Source organism: Hylobates moloch, unplaced genomic scaffold (genome assembly GCF_009828535.3).
Source record: "Hylobates moloch isolate HMO894 unplaced genomic scaffold, HMol_V3 SCAFFOLD_21, whole genome shotgun sequence".
In the NCBI taxonomy this organism is placed as follows: domain Eukaryota; kingdom Metazoa; phylum Chordata; class Mammalia; order Primates; family Hylobatidae; genus Hylobates; species Hylobates moloch.
The window spans coordinates 31,033,102-31,051,508 of record NW_026652296.1 but is presented as its reverse complement, the minus strand read 5'-3'; the positions used below and the strand labels follow the sequence as shown (position 1 = coordinate 31,051,508).

The 18,407-nt window shown below is 39.0% G+C and overlaps 1 protein-coding gene across 1 annotated transcript in view; it reads left to right on the top strand.

Annotated features, from left to right (window-relative positions):
* LOC116461117 (tyrosine-protein phosphatase non-receptor type substrate 1) overlaps nt 1-13,799 on the top strand; it is a 29,730-nt gene extending 15,931 nt beyond the window's left edge. The window contains exons 5-6 of the mRNA XM_058433197.1: nt 12,834-13,148; nt 13,381-13,799. Of these exons, the coding sequence (XP_058289180.1) occupies nt 12,834-13,148; nt 13,381-13,700 (635 nt within the window). The 3' untranslated portion in view covers nt 13,701-13,799. The remainder of the gene's footprint in view (nt 1-12,833; nt 13,149-13,380) is intronic.
* Nucleotides 13,800-18,407: the final 4,608 nt, after the last annotated feature.

The following is an 18,407-nucleotide window of genomic DNA, read 5'->3' as shown; positions in this document are numbered from 1 at the left end:
ACACCAAACAAAGACATCACAAGAAAAAAACACAGACCAAATATATCTTATGTATATGGACACAAAAATCCCTTAAGAAAATACTAGCAAACTGAAACCAGCAACGTATAAAAAGCATTATTCATGTTGATCAAGTGGGATTTATCCCATGAATACAAGGTTGGTTTAACATCTGAATGTCAATTAATTTAATACAACACAATACCAATAAAATAAAAAAGAAAACCATATAATCCTCTCAAGATGATAAAGAAAAGGAATTTGGTAAAATCTAAAATTCTGTTATTTAAAAACGTACTCAAAAAACTAGGAATAGTAGGGAACTTTATCAACCTGATAAAGGGCATGGATGCAAAACCCACAGCTAACATCATATTTAGCAAAACCCACAGCCACAGCCAATGTCATAATTAATGAGGATGGTTAGATGCTGTCCCCATTAGATCAAGAATAAGACAAGAATATCTCCTATCACCATTTCTACGCAATGTTGTACTAAATTTTTAGTCAGTACAATTAAGTAATAAAAAGAATCCAAATTGGAAAGGATGAAGTAAAACTATCTCTATTGACAAATGGCATATTCTTGTATATAGAAAATCCTAAGGAACCCACTAAAAAAACTATTCAAACTACTGAGCAAGTTCAGCAAGCTTGAGAATACAGTTCAATATACAAAAATCTATTACATTTCCACACACTTGGAATGAACACTAAAAATAAAAATAAATTTAACAAAAGAAGTGCAAATTTATACTCTGAAAACTACCAAAAATGTTAAATGAAAGAAGATCTAAACAAATTGAAAATTTTCCCATTTTCATGGACTGGAAGATTTAACATTGTTAAGATGGCACTATTCCCCCAAACTGGTCTACAGATCCAACACAATCCTTATCAGAATCCCAATCTACTTTTTTTGTAGAAATTGACAAGCTGATCTTAACATTCATGTGGAAATATGAAGGATCCAGAATAGCCAAAACAATCCTGAAAAATAAAGTAGGATAACACACATTTTTCTTTCAAAACTTACTACAGGCTGGGCACAATGGCTCACACCTGTAATCCCAGCACTTTGGGAGGCTGAGATGGGAGGATCGCTTGAGGACAGGAGTTTGAGGCCAGCCTGGTGAACATAGTGAAATCTCATCTCTAAAAATAAATAAATAAAATAAAAATAAAAGTTTACTAGAAATCCACAGCAATCAAGATAATGTGGTACTGGAACAGGATAGACCTATAGACCAATGGAAAAGAGAGAGTCCGGAAACAAGCCCATGTATCTGTGGTCAACTGATTTTCAACAAGTGTGATAATGAGGAAAGAAGCATCTTTTCAACAAATAATGCTGAAACAACTGGATAGCCACACACAGAAAACAATGAAGTTGAACCCTTACCTCATACCATATACAAAAATTAACTCAAAATGGTTTGAAACCCTAAAAATACCTATAAAGCTCTTATAATAAAATATAAGGATAAGTCTTAATGACATCAGATTTTGCATTGGCTTCTTAAGCATAATATCAAAAGTGTGAGAAACAAAAGAAAAAATAGATATATTGGGCTTCATAAAAATTAAAACCTTTTATGCTTCAAAGGACACTATCAAGAAAGTAAAAAGATAACCCACAGAATGGGAAAAATATTTGTAAATTACATATCTGATAAGGGCCTTGAGTTTAGAATATATAAAGAATTTTTCCAAAGCAGATATTCAAATTGCCAATAAGCACATCAAAAGAAACTCAGCATGATTAGTCCTCAGGGAAATGCAAATCTCAACTATAATGGAATACAACTTTGCACTCATAAGGATAGCTAAAATCAAAAATCAGATGATGAATGTTTATGAGAATGTAGAGGAATTGTAAACCTCATATACTGCAGGTGGGAATGCAAAATGGTGAAGCCACTTTGGGAAATAGGTAGGCAGTTCCTCAAACAGTCAAACATAAGTTACTATATGATCCAGCTATTCCACTCCGAGGTATTTACTCAAGAGAAATGAAAACATATGTTCACACAAAAATTTGTGCACAAATGTTTATAACAGCATTCACATTATCTGAAAGGTGGAAACAATCCAAACATCTATCAACTGATGAATGGAAAAGCAAGGTATGATCTATACATACAGTGGAATATTATTAGGCTACAAAGAGGAATGACATACTGATACATGCAACAACATGGATAAACCTTGAAAGCATATGCTAAGTTAAAGAATAAAATCACAAAAGATCACTTATTCTCTCTAGATTCTTCCTCTCTGTGCAGGACTTCTCTGAAAGAAAGACAGCAGCCCCAGTCAGGGGCTTACAGATAAAACTCCCATCTCCCTGGGACAGAGCACCTGGGGGAAGGAGTGGCTGTGGGCACAGCTTCAGCAGACTTAAACATTCCTGCCTGCCGGCTCTGAAGAGAGCAGTGTATCTCCCAGCACAGCATTTGAGCTCTGCTAAGGGACAGACTGTCTCCTCAAGTGGGTCACTGATCCCCGTGCCTCCTGATGGGGAGACACCTCCCAGCAGGGGTCGACAGACACCTCATACAGGAGAGCTCTGGCTGGCATCTGGCAGGTGCCCCTCTGGAATGAAGCTTCCAGAGGAAGGAGCAGGCAGCAATCTTTGCTATTCTGCAGCCTCCACTGGTGATACCCGGGAAAACAGGATCTGGAGTGGACCTCCAGCAAACTCCAGCAGACCTGCAGAAGAGTGGCCTGACTGTCAAAAGGAAAACTAACAAACAGAAAGCAATAGCATCAACATCAACAAAAAGGATGAGCACGCAAAAATCCCATCAGAAGGTCACCAACATCAAAGATCAAGGTAGATAAATCCACGAAAATGAAGAAAAACAAAAAAGCAAAAAAGCTGAAAACTCCAAAACCAGAATGTCTCTTCTCCTCCAAAGGATGACATCTCCTCACCAGCAAGGCAACAAAACAGGATGGAGAATGAGTTTGATGAACTGACAGAAGTAGGCTTCAGATGGTGGGTAATAACACACACCTCCAAGCTAAAGGAGCATGTTCTAACCCAAGGCAAGAAAGCTAAGAAACTTGATAAAAGGTTGCAGGAACTGCTAACTAGAATAACCAGTTTAGAGAAGACATAAATGACCTGATGGAACTGAAAAACACAACACGAGAACTTCATGAAGCATACAGAAGTATCAAGAGCCGAATCGATCAACCAGAAGAAAGGATATCAGAGATTGAAGATCAACTTAATGAAATAAAGTATGAAGACAAGGTTAGAGAAACAAGAGTGAAAAGGAATAAACAAAGCCTCCAAGAAATATGGGACTATGTGGAAAAGACCAAACCTACATTTGATTAGTGTACCTAAAGTGATGGCAAGAATGGAACCAAGTTGGAAAACACACTTCAGGATATTATCCAGGAGAACTTCCCCAACCTAGCAAGACAGGCCAACATTCAAATTCAGGAAATAAAGAGAACACCACAAAGATACTCCTCGAGAAGAGCAACCCCAAGACACATAATCGTCAGATTCACCAAGGTTGAAATGAAGGAAAAAATGTTAAGGCAGCCAGAGAGAAAGATTGGGTTACCACAAAGAGAAGCCCATCAGACTAACAGCAGATCTCTCTTCAGAAACCCTACAAGCCAGAAGAGAGTGAGGACCAACATTCAACATTCTTAAAGAAAAGAATTTTCAACCCAGAATTTCATATCCAGCCAAAAAAAGCTTCATAAATGAAGATGAATAAAATCCTTTACAGACAAGCAAATGCAGAGGGATTTTGTCACCACCAGGCCTGCCTTACAAGAGCTCCTGAAGGAAGCACTAAATGTGGAAAGGAAAAACTGGTACCAGACACAGCAAAAACACGCCAAAATGTAAAAACTATTGACACTATGAAGAAACTGCATCAACTAATGGGCAACATAACCAGCTAGCATCATAATGACAGGATCAAATTCACACATAACAACATTAACCTTGAATGTAAATGGGCTAAATGCCCCAATTAAAAGACACAGACTGGCAAATTGGATAAAGAGTCAAGACCCATTGGTGTGTTGTATTCAGGAGACCCATCTCACGTACAAAGACACACATAGGCTCAAAATAAAGGGATGGAGGAAGATCTACCAAGCAAACGGAAAGCAAAAAAAAAAAAAAAAAAAAAAAAAAAAAAAAAAAAAAAAAAAAAAAAAAAAAAAAAAAAGCAGTTGTTGCAATCCTAGTCTCCGATAAAACAGACTTTAAACCAACAAAGATCAAAAAAGACAAAGAAGGGCATTGCATAATGGTAAAGGCATCAATGCAACAAAAAGAGCTAACTATCCTAAATATATATGCCCTCAATACAAGAGCACCCAGATTCATAAAGTGAGTTCTTAGAGATCTACAAAGACATTTAGACACCCACACAATAATAGTGGGAGACTTTAATATCCCACTGTCAATATTTGATAGATCAATGAGACAGAAAATTAACAAGGATATTCAGGACTTGAACTCAGCTCTGGACCAAGCAGACCTAACAGCCATCTACAAGAACTCTTCACCCCAAATCAACAGAATATACATTCTTCTCAGCACCATATCTCACTTATTCTAAAATTGACCACATAATTGGAAATAAAACACTCCTCAGCAAATGCAAAAGAATGGAAATCATAACAGTCTCTCAGACCACAGTGCAATCAAATTAGAACTCAAGATTAAGAAACTCACTCAAAACTGCACAACTACATGGAAACTGAACAACCTGCTCCTGAATGACTGCTGGGTAAATAATGAAATTAAGGCAGAAATAAATAAGTTTTTGAAACCAATGAGAACAAAGACACAATTTACCAGAATCTCTGGGACACATTTAAAGCAGTGTTTAGAGGGAAATTTATAGTACTAATGCCCACAGGAGACAGCGGGAAAGATCTAGAATCAACACCCTAAAATCACAAAAGGACTAGAGAAGCAAGAGCAAACAAATTCAAAAGATAGCAGAAGAAAAGAAACAACTAAGATCAGAGCAGAACTGAAGGAAATAGAGACACAAAACACCCTTCAAAAAATCAGTGAATCAAGGAGCTGGTTTTTTTAAAACATTAATAAAACAGATAGAGTAGATTAATAAAGAAGAAAAGAGAGAAGAATCAAATAGACACAATAAAAAATGAAGAAGGGAATATCACCCTGATCCCACAGAAATACAAACTACCATCAGAGAATACTATAAACACCTCCATGCAAATAAACTAGAAAATCTAGAAGAAATGGATAAATTCCTGGACACATACACCCTCCCAAGGCTAATCCAGGAAGAAGTTGAATCCCTGAATAGACCAATAACAAGTTCTGAAACTGAGGCAGTAATTAATAGCCTACCAACCCAAAAAAGCCAAGGACCAGATGGATTCACAGCCGAATTCTACCAGAGGTACAAGAGGAGCTGATACCATTCCTTCTAAAAGTATTCCAAACAATAGAAAAGGAGGGACTCCTCCCTAACTCATTTTATGAGGCCAGCATCATCCTGATACCAAAACCTGGCAGAGACACAATAAAAAAAGAAAATTTCAGTTCAATATCCCTGATGAACACATCGATGCAAAAATCCTCAATAAAGTACTGGCTAACGGAATACAGCAGCACATTAAAAAGCTTATCCACCATGATCAAGTCAGTTTCATCCCTAGGATGCAAGGCTGGTTCAACATATGGAAATAAATAAAGGTAATCCATCACATAAACAGAACCAATGACAAAAACCACGATTATCTCAATAGATGCAGAAAGGGCCTTCAATACAATTCAACACCCCTTCATGCTAAAAACACTCAATAAACTACGTATTGATTAAATGTAGCTCAAAATAATAAGAGCTATTTATGACACAGACAGTATCATACTGAATGGACAAAAGCTGGCAGCATTCCCTTTGAAAACCAGAGCAAGACAAGAATGCCCTCTCTCACCACTTCTATTCAACATAGTATGGGAAGTACAGGCCAGGGCAATCAGGCAAGAGAAAGAAATAAGGGGTATTCAAATAGGAAGAGAGGAAGTCAAATTGTGTCTGTTTACAGATGACATGATTGTATATTTGGAAAACCTCATCATCTCAGCCCCAAAACTCCTTAAACTGATAAGCAACTTCAACAAAGCCTCATAATACAAAATCAATATGCAAAAATCACAAGCATTCCTATACACCAATAATCTACAATCAGAAAGCCAAATCATGAGTGAACTCCCATTCACAATTGCTACTAAGAGAATAAAATACCTAGGAATACAACTTACAAGGGATGTGAAGGACCTCTTCGAGGAGAACTATGAACCACTGCTCAAGGAAATAAGAGGGAGACACAAACAAAAAACTTTCCACTCTCATGGATAGGAACAATCAATATTGTGAAAATGGCCATGCTGCCCAAAGTAATTTATAGAATCAATGCTATTCCCATCAAGCTACCATTGACTTTTTTCACAGAATTAGAAAAAAATGACTTTAAATTTCATATGGAACCAAAAAACAGCTCGTATAGCCAAGACAATCCTAAGCAAAAAGAACAAAGCTAGAGGCATCATGCTACCTGACTTCAAACTGTACTACAATGCTACAGTAACCAAAACGGCATGGTACTGATACCAAAACAGATATATAGACCAATGGAACAGAACCGAGGCCTCAGAAATAACACCACACATCTACAACCATCTGATCTTTGAGAAACCTGACAAAAATAAGCAATGGGGAAAGGATTCCCTATTTAATAAATGGCGTTGGGAAAACTAGCTAGCCATATGCAGAAAACTAAAACTGGACCCCTTCCTTATCCCTTATACAAAAATTAACTCAATATGAATTAAAGATGTAAACGTGAGACCCAAAACCATAACAACCCTAGAAGAAAACCTAGACAATACCATTCAGGACATAGGCATGGGCAAAGACTTTATGACTAAAACACCAAAAGCAATTGCAACAAATGCCAAAACTGACAAACGGGATCTAATTAAACAAAAGAGCTTCTGCACAGCAAAAGAAACTATTATCAGAGTGAACAGGCAAGTTACAGAATGGGAGAACATTTTTGCAATCTATCCATGTGGCAAAGGGCTAACATCCAGAATCTACAAGGAACATGAACAAATGTACAAGAAGAAAACAAGCAACCCCATCAAAAAGTGGGCGAAGGATATGAGCAGACACTTTTCAAAAGAAAACATTTATGCAGCCAACAAACAAATGAAAAACAGCTCATCATCACTGGTCATTAGAGAAATGCAAATCAAAGCCACAGTGAGATACCATCTCAGGCCAGTTAGAATGGTGATCATTAAAAAGTCAGGAAACAACAGATACTGGAGAGGATGTGGAGAAATAGGAATGCTTTTACACTGTTGGTGGGAGTGTAGATTACTTCAACCATTGTGGAAGACAGTGCGGTGATTCCTCAAGGATCTAGAACTAGAATACCATTTGACCCCGCAATCCCATTACTGGATATATACCCAAAGGATTATAATCATTCTGCTATAAAGACACATGCACATGTATGTTTATTGCAGCAGTATTCACAATAGCAAAGACTTGAAATCACCCCAAATGCCCATCAATGATAGAATAGATAAAGAAAATGTGGCACATATACACCATGGAATACTATGCAGCCATAAAAAAGAATGAGTTTATGTCCTTTCCAGGGACATGGATGAAGCTGAAACCATCATTCTCAGCAAACTAACACAAGAACAAAAAAATAAACACCACATATTCTCACTTATAAGTGGGAGTTGAACAACGAGAACATATGGGCACAGGGAGGAGAACATCATACACCAGGGCCTGTTGGGTGGTGGGGGACAAGAGGAGAGACAGCATTAGGAGAAATACCTAATGTAGATGTTGGGTGGATGGGTGCAGCAAATGACCATGGCACATATATAACTATGTAACAAACCTGCAGGTCCTGCACATATATCCCAGAACTTAAAGTATAATAAAAAAATCACTTTTTTAAATAATTCCATTTATATGACATACTCAGAATAGGCAAATCTATAGAGACAGAAAGTAGATTAAAGACAGAACATTTCTTATGATTTTGGGGATGGTGGAAAGATGGGGAAAATGGAGGTTATTACATGAAAGGCATGGAGTTTTTTTTTGAGATGATAAAAATGTTCAAAATGACTGTGGTTATGATTGCATATATCTACAAACAAATATCTGCAAATATTGAATTGTACATTTTAAATGTGTGAATTGTATGGTATGTGAATTACATCTCAATAAAGTTGTTTAAAAACCTAATTTAGTCTCTCACAGTTCTAGAGGCCAGAAGTCTGAAATCTGTATCTCTGGACTGAAATTAAGGCATCAGCAGAACTGCTCCTTCTGGAGGTTCTAGGAGAGAGCATATTCCCTTTCTCTTTTGGCTTCTGATTTGCTGCCAGCATCCCCGGCCTGTCAACAGCATAGCATAAATCTTCAAGGCCAGTGTCTTTAAATCTCTCTGTGTTCCACTTTCACATTGCATTCTCACAGTTATGCTACCAGATTCTTAACAAATCTGTATTAGTCATCTATGCTGCATAACAAATTACCCAAAACTTAGTGATTTCAAACAACAAACACTTACTGTCTCACAGTGTCTGTGAGTCAGGATTCTAGACACGGTTTAGGTTGAGTGACCTTGGTTTAAGGTCTCTTTTAAGGCTGCAATCAAGGTGTCTGCCAATAATGCAATAATCCAAAGGCTCAACTGGAGAAGAATCCTCTTCAAGCTCACTCCCATGGCTATTGGCAGGCCTCAGATCCTCGTGGGCAACTGGCTGAAGACATCAGATATCTGCTACATGGGCTTATCCATAGGACAGCTCACAACATGGCAGCTGCTTCTCCTCAAGAAGCAGGAGAGAGGGGAAGAAGAAGATGCAAGTCACAATTTCTTTATAAGCTAATTTCAGAAGTGACATCCTGTTACTTTTACTTTTTCATTAGAAGTGAGTCACTAGATCCAGAGGAGGGGATTACATAGTGGTGTGAATGCCAGGAGCTGGAGATCATCTTAAAGCCTGACTACCACAGCAGCTCTCTCTGTAACTAGGAGGACATGCAGACGAAATGTCAGTAAGGATACAAAAGATTTGATCAATGTGATTAACAAATTTGTTGTAATTGAGCACTGCACCCAACAACTGAAAAACACATATCCTTTTCAAGCCCTTGTAAGATATTAACTAAAATTAATCATGTGCTTGGTCAAGAAGCAAGTCTGAACAAATTTTGAAATATCGAAATTATATAAGTATGTTTTCTGATCATTGTGGAATTAAACTATAAATATTTACAAAAAGATCATTAGAAAATCCTCATATGTTAGGAATTTGGGAACTAATCTAAATAACCGGTTTATCAAAAAAGAAATTACCACAGATACTAGAAAATATTTTGGACTAAATAGTAATTAACATACTGCACATTAAACTTGAGGCATGTAGTTACTGCTTACTGCTGTACTTGGAATTTATAGCCTTAAATCCCTATGTCAGAAAAATAAAAATGATTGAAACCCAGTAATAAAAGCATCCATTACAACAATTTAATAAAACAATGACAAAGGTTTAATTTTAGTGTGGTCAAAATTTCAACCTTTTCCTTTATGGTTATAGCTTTCAGTGCTTGTTTAAGAAACCTTTCCTTAACCCTTTAAATCCTGAAGATATACTCTTACATAACTTCCTATAGTTAAGCTTTATAGTTTTGCCTTTCACATTTAGTCGGAATCCCCATATTTGTGATACGAGATTTTATTTTTCCCCATATGAATATCTAATTGTTCCAACTTCATTTATTTTAAAAATTTCCCTTTTCTTCACTGCTCTGCAGTTGCAAACTTGTCAAAAATTAAGCATCCATATGATGGATCTGAATTGGGGCTCTCTAATTTTTTCCGCATTTTCTTTGTTCGTTCCTTCAAACACCACTATCTTGATAACTACAGCTCTGTAATAAGTTTTTATACTTGGTAGAACAAGTCATCACACCTTATTCTTTTTGGTTATGCTTGGCGGTTTTCATTTCCATGAAAAACTTAGAATATCTTTGTCAAGTTCAGCACACACTCACATATACACACACACATAATTTATGGGATTTTAATTGTGATTACACTGACTCCTTATCAACTGGGAATAATTCCAATGTTTTTATCATCATATATGCCTAGGCATACATTTCTTTATCTTTACAATATTATTTTCTATCAATGAACATGGTATGTCTTTTCATTCATTTAGATCCTTTATAATGTCATTCAATAAAGTTTTGTAATTTTTACTATAGACATGGTACACCTCTTGTTAGATTGATTCCTCCACACTTTATGTTTTTAATATTATAAATGAGATCATTTTAAAATGTTTTTAATTTTCTAATGTTTGTTATAATTGAATTTACATTTATTTTGTACCTAGCAAACTTGTTAAATTCTCATATTATTTGTCTATAGATTCTTTTGGCCTTTCTTAAGGCACAATGGCATCATATAGTAATAATAGCATAATAACAGTTTAATGTATTTCATCCTAATCTTTATACCTTTTGTATTCCCTTTATGACTTCATAAGCAAACTGGAATCTCTGATGAAAGATTGGATTTAATTTCTGGTGGCAAGCAAGATTATATTGACTTGATTTCAAAGCTTTCAATTTTTTACCTTTGATTATAATGTTTGTTGTATTTTTAAAATTAGGATGAACCATATGATATTGCCTATATTCTATCATTTTTCATATAATAAAAATAGCAATTGCATATGGTTCAATCTAATGGATTATCTCCATCAGATTAATTCATTTCTATTCTTAGTTTACAAATAATTTCTAAACATAAATATTAACACTTAATGTTTTTCCTGCATCTATTGAAATGGTCATATGGTTCTACTGTCTTTCAATTTGGAAATATGATGAATAACATTATTTGATATTCTTTTCTATTTTTATTTTATTTTATTTTTATTTTTTTTGAGACAGTGTCTTGCTTTTTCACCCAGGCTGGAGTGCAGCGGTGCAATCTCAGCTCACTGCAGCCTTGACCTCCTGAGCTCAAGTGGTCCTCCCACATCAGCCTCCTCAGCAGCTGGAACTTCAGGCCCATGCCACCACACCTGGCTAATTTTTGTATTTTTTGTAGAGATGTGGTTTTGCCATGTTGCCCAGGCTGATTTTCTAATATTAATTCAACTTTTTCTTCCTGAAATAAAACCATTCTGGTGATAGTGTGTTACTCAGTTTGCTAAAGTTTGCCTAGGATTTTTGAACGTATATTCAGAAGTAAGATAATAATCTGTTTTTTCTTTACAGTATCTACTTTGGAATTTTGTTGTTGAAGTTATGCTAGCTTCAAAAATTAGTTGGGAAGTCTATCCGTTTTTTCTCTTTTTGAGAAAAGATTACATAAGATAAAATTTATATATTACATAAATGTTTGGCAGATCTTTCCAGTGAAGTCATCTAGATCTAGAATTTTCATTATAGGAAAAGTTTTTAAATTTCTGATTCAGTTTCTTTAATAATGTTGATACTGCCCAGGTTTCTTATTTCTTCATATTCACTTTTGATAAGCTACATTTTTCCAGAAAGTTTTTCACTTTTTCTAAATTTTATATTTTATATTGGCAAAAGCTATTCAAGATATCCAATTTTTATCATTTTAATGTCTGCAAGATTTATAGTAATGCCCCTATTGCACATCTGTGATTGTATCTATCTCTCTCTCTTTCTCTCTCTTAATATTTTATTTCCTCTCTTTTCATTTTCACCAGAGAATGATACGTCTTCAAAGAAGCAACTTTTGGTTTTGTTGATCCTCTATATTTTATGCTTGTTTTTGTTTCATTCACATCACCTTATATATATTACTTTCTTTCCTCTCCTATTTACTGCTTGCTTTTAAGTTTTGTTTATGTTTCTCGTCGTGTATAATTTGACCCTTATTATAGTTACCTTTATAAATCTTTAAAGTCAACTTTACAAATCTCAATGAGTTGTGTTTTTAGGATCTTGTCTTAAAGTTCTTTCCCACCTCAAAGACATATAGATATTTCCTTATTTTTTTCTTCTTATAGTTTTATTAAATTTTAGATTTAAGAATTTAATCTGTTTGAAATTTATTTCTGTGTTCAGTCAAATAGAATAATTTTAAAATTTTTATTCATTTGGTTTTCTAATCTATCAGTTTTTTAGTCAGCAGATAGATTCGCTTAAGTTTTTTGTGTCAGTTTACATTATATTTTTTCTTCTCAATTATTATTTATTCATGACTTTTTGTTTCATTGCTTAGGCCAGAATCTCCAGTACATCACTGAATAGATACAATGAGAGTAGGTATCCTGTAGTTGCTGATTCTAAAGGACATTCTTGTAAAGTTGCACGTTAAAGATATTTTGTTTTAGGATTTTTGGTAGATAGGAATCAGGCTAAGAATATTTCCTTCTATTCCTTGTTGTCTAAACCTTATTAAACGAGAATGGGTAAGTAGGAGTAATCAATACCAAGAGTGAGAAAGATATAGGAATATGACTCCTGAACAGAGAAACAGTGTCACCTGAGTCAAGATCACAGGCTGTGTGGTCAGAGGAACCTGTTTTCCAGTCCAGGCTTTGTAAGTTGCTAGTATTTTTTATTTTACCTCTACCAGTTTCAATTTCCTTATCTATAAAATGGACATTATCATATCTAATCATGGGGTTGTCAGAATTAAAATTATATAAGGCACAAAGAATACTATATAGCTTACCAACACTAATTGTTTATTCATCTTCCTTCTTGTAGCTCCACCATCTCTCCCTGTGGTAATAGGCCCCTTGGAGAGGGCCTTGCTCGGGCAGACTGTGAATTTTAGCTGCATGTCCTACGGCTTCTATCCCAAAAATGTTACCCTGAAGTGGTTCAAAAATGGGAAGAAACTCTCATCCCTCCAGACCCATGTGGTTCAGTTAAAGAACAGCAATGCCTACAAAATTGTCAGTACCACAGAGGTAGTCCCAGCTCTAGATGACCTAAACTCTCATATTACCTGCAGCGTGTACCACCGAAGCTTGCATTACCCTCTTCGTGGGAAGGCTGATTTGTCTGAGACCATAATAGGTAGGTAATACCACATGTGCCCAGCTTTCACATGTCTTTGGAGCATAGTTCTCCCCAAATTTGCTCCAGGGAATAGGCTTAAATAATAACAGGTCATTCCACCTACTGAACATCTACTATGTGCTAGGCACAGTGACATGCTAGGTAGGTGCTAAGTAAATGGCCACCAAGCAATAAGCAGATGGATCTGATTGTTTCATGACATCTGAGCATGTGTTCTATGCTATTTCAGTTCCACCCAAGGTGTCCATTCTTCAACACCCTGCCTCAAATAACAAGATGAATGTCACCTGCCAGGCAGAGAAGTTCTATCCCCAGGACATGCAACTGACCTGGCTGAAGGATGGAAGTGAACCCCAGAGAGATGAGACCCTGACCCCCACCAAGGGCAGAGACGGACTGTACAGCGTGCAGAGCTCCATCCTGGTGAAAAACAGTGATCATGAGGAGGAAACTATGCTCACCTGCCAGGTGGAACAAGATGGATGGCAGAAGATCACTGTAAAAATGACATTTTGGGCCTCTGCTCACCTGGATAGGTCTCAGTTGTAGCCAATAGCAAGGCTTCCATGACTTATTTAAGGAGGCTCCTTCATCTTTCCATAAAACGTTCTTTTTCAGATTTATAAAAGTTTAAATTATAAAAGCAAAGCCCACTCTCTTTCTCATCTCTTGCTGATTCACTCACTCTCACTCTCTCCTTCTCCCTCACATACACAAGTGCATGCACACACACACACAATTCAAAATCATACAGGTATTTATCAAAAACTAAATATCTATTAGGAATCAAGTACACCCAATCCAACTCCCTAGAGAGATCTCTTATATATTATTTGCTGCCCTTTCTTTTAAGGTCTCCTCGATCCACAAACAGGATTTCAGGTACTAGGATTTTAAGGTACAAGGTCATAGGACGACTAGATAATGTCTGGAACTCCTGCCAAGATAGGGAGTCTGTGCTTCCTTGAATGATCTTAATGGTTGCTTGCCAGGAGATTTTTTAGTGTTTTCATCATTTTCTGATTAAACCCAGGTCCTTCCTGGTGCTGAGCAGAGCAGCCTTGAAATTCTCCCAATAGGAACACATCTACATTCCACTTACTGCCAGTGTAGACACGTCCTTCTGTGCCCTGATGTGGTGGTGTTCTCCTAGTCTCCAGGCTCTGGGTGTCCCGGTGTCTAGATCTCTTGCCCTTTCTTGATTCAGAGGGGCAGCAAGGATGAGCATAGTGTTTGACAAACATAAGTTTGATTCTCACTACCTTGTGACCCTGGAAACTTTCTAAAATCTCTGAGCCTTGATTTTCTCAGCAACATAAAAATAATAATACCCATCTCATAGGACTATGCTGAGAGCTAACAAGGCAATACAAGGTAGTTAAATGGTTGGAGCTGCCTCCTTTTCCCTAGACAAGGCCCAGCCCAGCAGTGTGAGATGCATGTGTGCTCACCTGGGCTCCTGCCTCAGGTATTTGTGCTGGCAAGGCACAGTGCAATGGGAACCGTTGTCTAAGATGGGCCCTGGGAGCCTCAGATGGGAAAGTGAAAGCCCTGGAGGATGGACTCTCTTGTGCCCTCTGATGACACTTGTTGCTCACCCTTCCTTTTGTGACTCTCCTCCTAGGCCACAAGGTGCTGCTGGTGATGGAGTCTCCACCCTCCATTCTGCAGGAAGTAGACGGCCTAACTGTAAATTGAGGGGAGGTTCAGGGAGGCAGGACAAGGTGGTGGCCACAGCCTGGTCTGGGAGCAGGCTAAGGTTAGGGAAGAAGTCATTCCAAGAAGCACCCACAAGGACACATGGTGCCTAGGTTCATCTGGAGGCAAGAGAGGGGCACATCACTCTTACTTCCCCAGGAATTTCCTGGAATACACTAAGAAGCTCCATCTCAGATGTGGTGATGGGGGAAGAGGGGCTTGATCAAGGGTTTGTAAAAGATGTCTTCAGGAAAGGAGAGGGGATTAGGACGCAGGGAGGAGGCAATGTCTCATCTCACAATGCTGGATATCAACTCTTCATCCTCCAGCAACATCCATCCAAGGGAGCATCCAAAATTAAGGGTAGAACCGAGTCCTGACCAAGAAGAGATCAAGGATGAGGTAGCTGTGAGGCCACTACTGTGGTTTAGTTAATCAGTGTCAGGCTCCCAGGGTTTCCTGGGATGGGGGAGCCCCAAAAAGGGGAAAAAAGAAAGAGAGCGCAACTATGAGATCCCCAAACAGACAGGGATCCTGTGGCATTAATGCTTCTGGGGAGAGCTAGATCAGAGACCAAACACCTGGGGTCACTGTGAACACTTACCATGAGCCCACTGGCCATTCCCTCCTGGGTGCAAAACACCTGTTGAGCATTCTCCGTGGGAAAGAGAGCTGAGCCAACCTCTCTTCTCACTGAGGTGTGTGCTCTAGAAAATAAGCAAGACTTCCAACCTAAACATCTGATTACAAGTTCTTACAAGGTACTAAGGGCACTCTCAGTTTATCTACAATAAGGAGGAGAAGGGAGTGGTCATCTGAAGTTCAGGGAAGAAAGAGCAGCATCTTGGGAGTGAAAGGGCTGGCAGCTGAGGATGGCAAAGCATTTGGAGCCAGATCAGTCAGGAACAGTAGAAAAATCTTTTATTTTCCTTAAGAGCAGTGGGAAGCCACTATCGGAGAAAGGCATGGTCAGATTTCTCTAAATTTCTAAAAGTACCATTCTGGCTACAGTGTAAGGAAAAGACTGAAATAGAGAAAGAGTAAGGTAGGAAAACTGTAGCCTGTCCAAGCCAGAGATGATAGTGGAGGGAGAGATGCAGGAGGATTTAAGATCGCTATGCACTGAAGGTGTTTGTCCCCTCCAAATTCATGTGTTAAATCTTTTTGTTGTTGTTGTTATTATACTTTAAGTTTTAGGGTACATGTGCACAACATGCAGGTTTGTTACATATGTATACATGTGCCATGTTGGTGTGCTGCACCCATCAACTGGTCATTTAGCATTAGGTATATCTCCCAATGCTATCCCTCCCCCCTCCTCCCACCCCATGTGTTAAATCTTAATGCCCAATATGATGGTATTAGGAGGAAGGCTGTTGGGAGGTGATTCGGTCATCAGGGTAGAGTCATGAATGGGATTAGCGTTCTTATAAAAGAGGCCCCAGAGAGCTCTCTTGCCTCTTCCACCATGTGAGGACACAGTAAGAAGCTGTCTATGAACCAGGAAGTGGGCCCTCACCAAACACCAAATCTGCCAGCTTCTGAATCTTAGACTTGCCAGGCTTCAGATATGTGAGAAATAAATTTCTGTTGCTTATAAGCTACCCAGTCTATGGTATTCTGTTATAGCGGTCCGAACAGACTAAAGATGTATTTAGATTAAAGGATATGTGGGATGGGAGGAGTTATCAAAATCAAAAATGACACCAAGGTTTTCCGGCTTAACTAACTGGGTGGATGGGGCTGTCATACACTGAGATGAGGACATAGGAAAAAGAGCTGATGGGAGGTGAGTGATGAGTACGCTCTGTAGATGCTTAGCAGACAGCAGGGCATAGGCATGCAGATGGCTTGCCCACTGCCACGCAAATACCACCTAAGTCCAAGATTCTGACCCACTGTTCCTTCTGGCCCCAAAGCCTGCCTTTTATTCAGTGGTTCCTGCCAACAAGGAACATCAAGTCCAGTGAAGGAGGCAGAATCTAATCAGTGGGGGTGGGGAAGATGTTGCCAAGGGTGCTGTCTAGTTACTATTGCTGCATAGCAAAACTCCCCAAAACACAAGGTCAAAAAAAAACCATTTTATTATGATCAATGACACTGTGGGTAAGGAATTCAGACAAGGTACAAGAATGACTTATCTCTGCTATATGTTGCCTGGGGTCTCAGTTGGGAAACTCACCTGGGGATGACTCAATTGCTGGGTCATCTGGAAGCTTCTTCTTTTACATGTCTGATGATTGATAATGGATATTGGCTGCGTCTTAGCTGGGATGTCAGCTAGAACTCTTTTTTGTTTTTTGTTTTTTTGTTTGTTTGTTTGTTTGTTTGTTTGTTTTGAGACGGAGTCTCGCTCTGTCGCCCAGGCTGGAGTGCAGTGGCGCGATCTAGGCTCACTGCAAGCTCCGCCTCCCGGGTTCACGCCATTCTCCTGCCTCAGCCTCTCCAAGTAGCTGGGACTACAGGCGCCCGCCACCACGCCCGGCTAATTTTTTGTATTTTTAGTAGAGACAGGGTTTCACCGTGGTCTCAATCTCCTGACCTCGTGATCCGCCCACCTCGGCCTCCCAAAGTGCTGGGATTACAAGCGTGAGCCACCGCGCCCGGCCTAGAACTCTTACATGTGTCCCTGCAATGTGATCTCTTCATGCGTGCTAGTTTGGGCTTCCTCATAGCATGGTGGCAAGGTTCCAAAAATGAGCATCCCAAGAAAGCCAGGTAGAAGGGCAGGGAATTATTATGGTCTAGCCTCAGAAGTCACATCACATCGCTTCTGTTGCAGTCACAGACCTGCCCAAACTCAGGGGGAGGGAACATATGCCTACATCTCCATGGGAGGAGTGTCGAAGAGCATGAGGGAACAGGGACCTTGTTGCAGTCAGCTCTAGAAAATAGAATCTGTCGTCAGTGAAGACAGGGATTAGAGTTAGAACAGTAAGTGCTAAAGGGAACATTCTGGCCAGTTCCTTGTCAAGAAATCCCTCTCAGAAAAAATGTTTAACAAGCTAGAAGAAGGTGTCAAGAGGAGAGGGACACTCATCATGCTACAGAGCAATCAAATCTCATCGCTGACTGGCCCCTTCCATTCCACCCCTTCTCATCACCAACATCCGGTCAGCCACTGGTAAGGAGGCAGGGGTGGGGAGCAGTGGGGAAACTGAGTCACAGGAGGCAGTGTCTGGCACTGGGCCCACAGAAGTGATGAGCTCATGGCTAGAGGCTCTGAATGTGATTTCATGTGCAGGTGGCTGCTGCTCAGAAGGAGGAGAGGAGATGTATTCTTGGTGTGAGAGTTTCTACAGCTCCTCCACTCCCTTCTCCCAAGAGGTGGCCCCAGACTAGGGACAGACAAAAGAGACACCCCTCCTCCTCCCAGCTGTGTTTCTGCATGTCACTGTTGCTGCAGTATGTGCACCCTAAGGCCCTGCACCCCCCGCTTGACACACACAGGCTTCTTCCCCTTTCCTCTAAAACAGAAACTATCCTCCTCCTCCCAAGATCTAACTCCGTGCTCACTCAAAGTCACTTCCCCTGTGAGCGTACTTTGAAGAGCCAAAG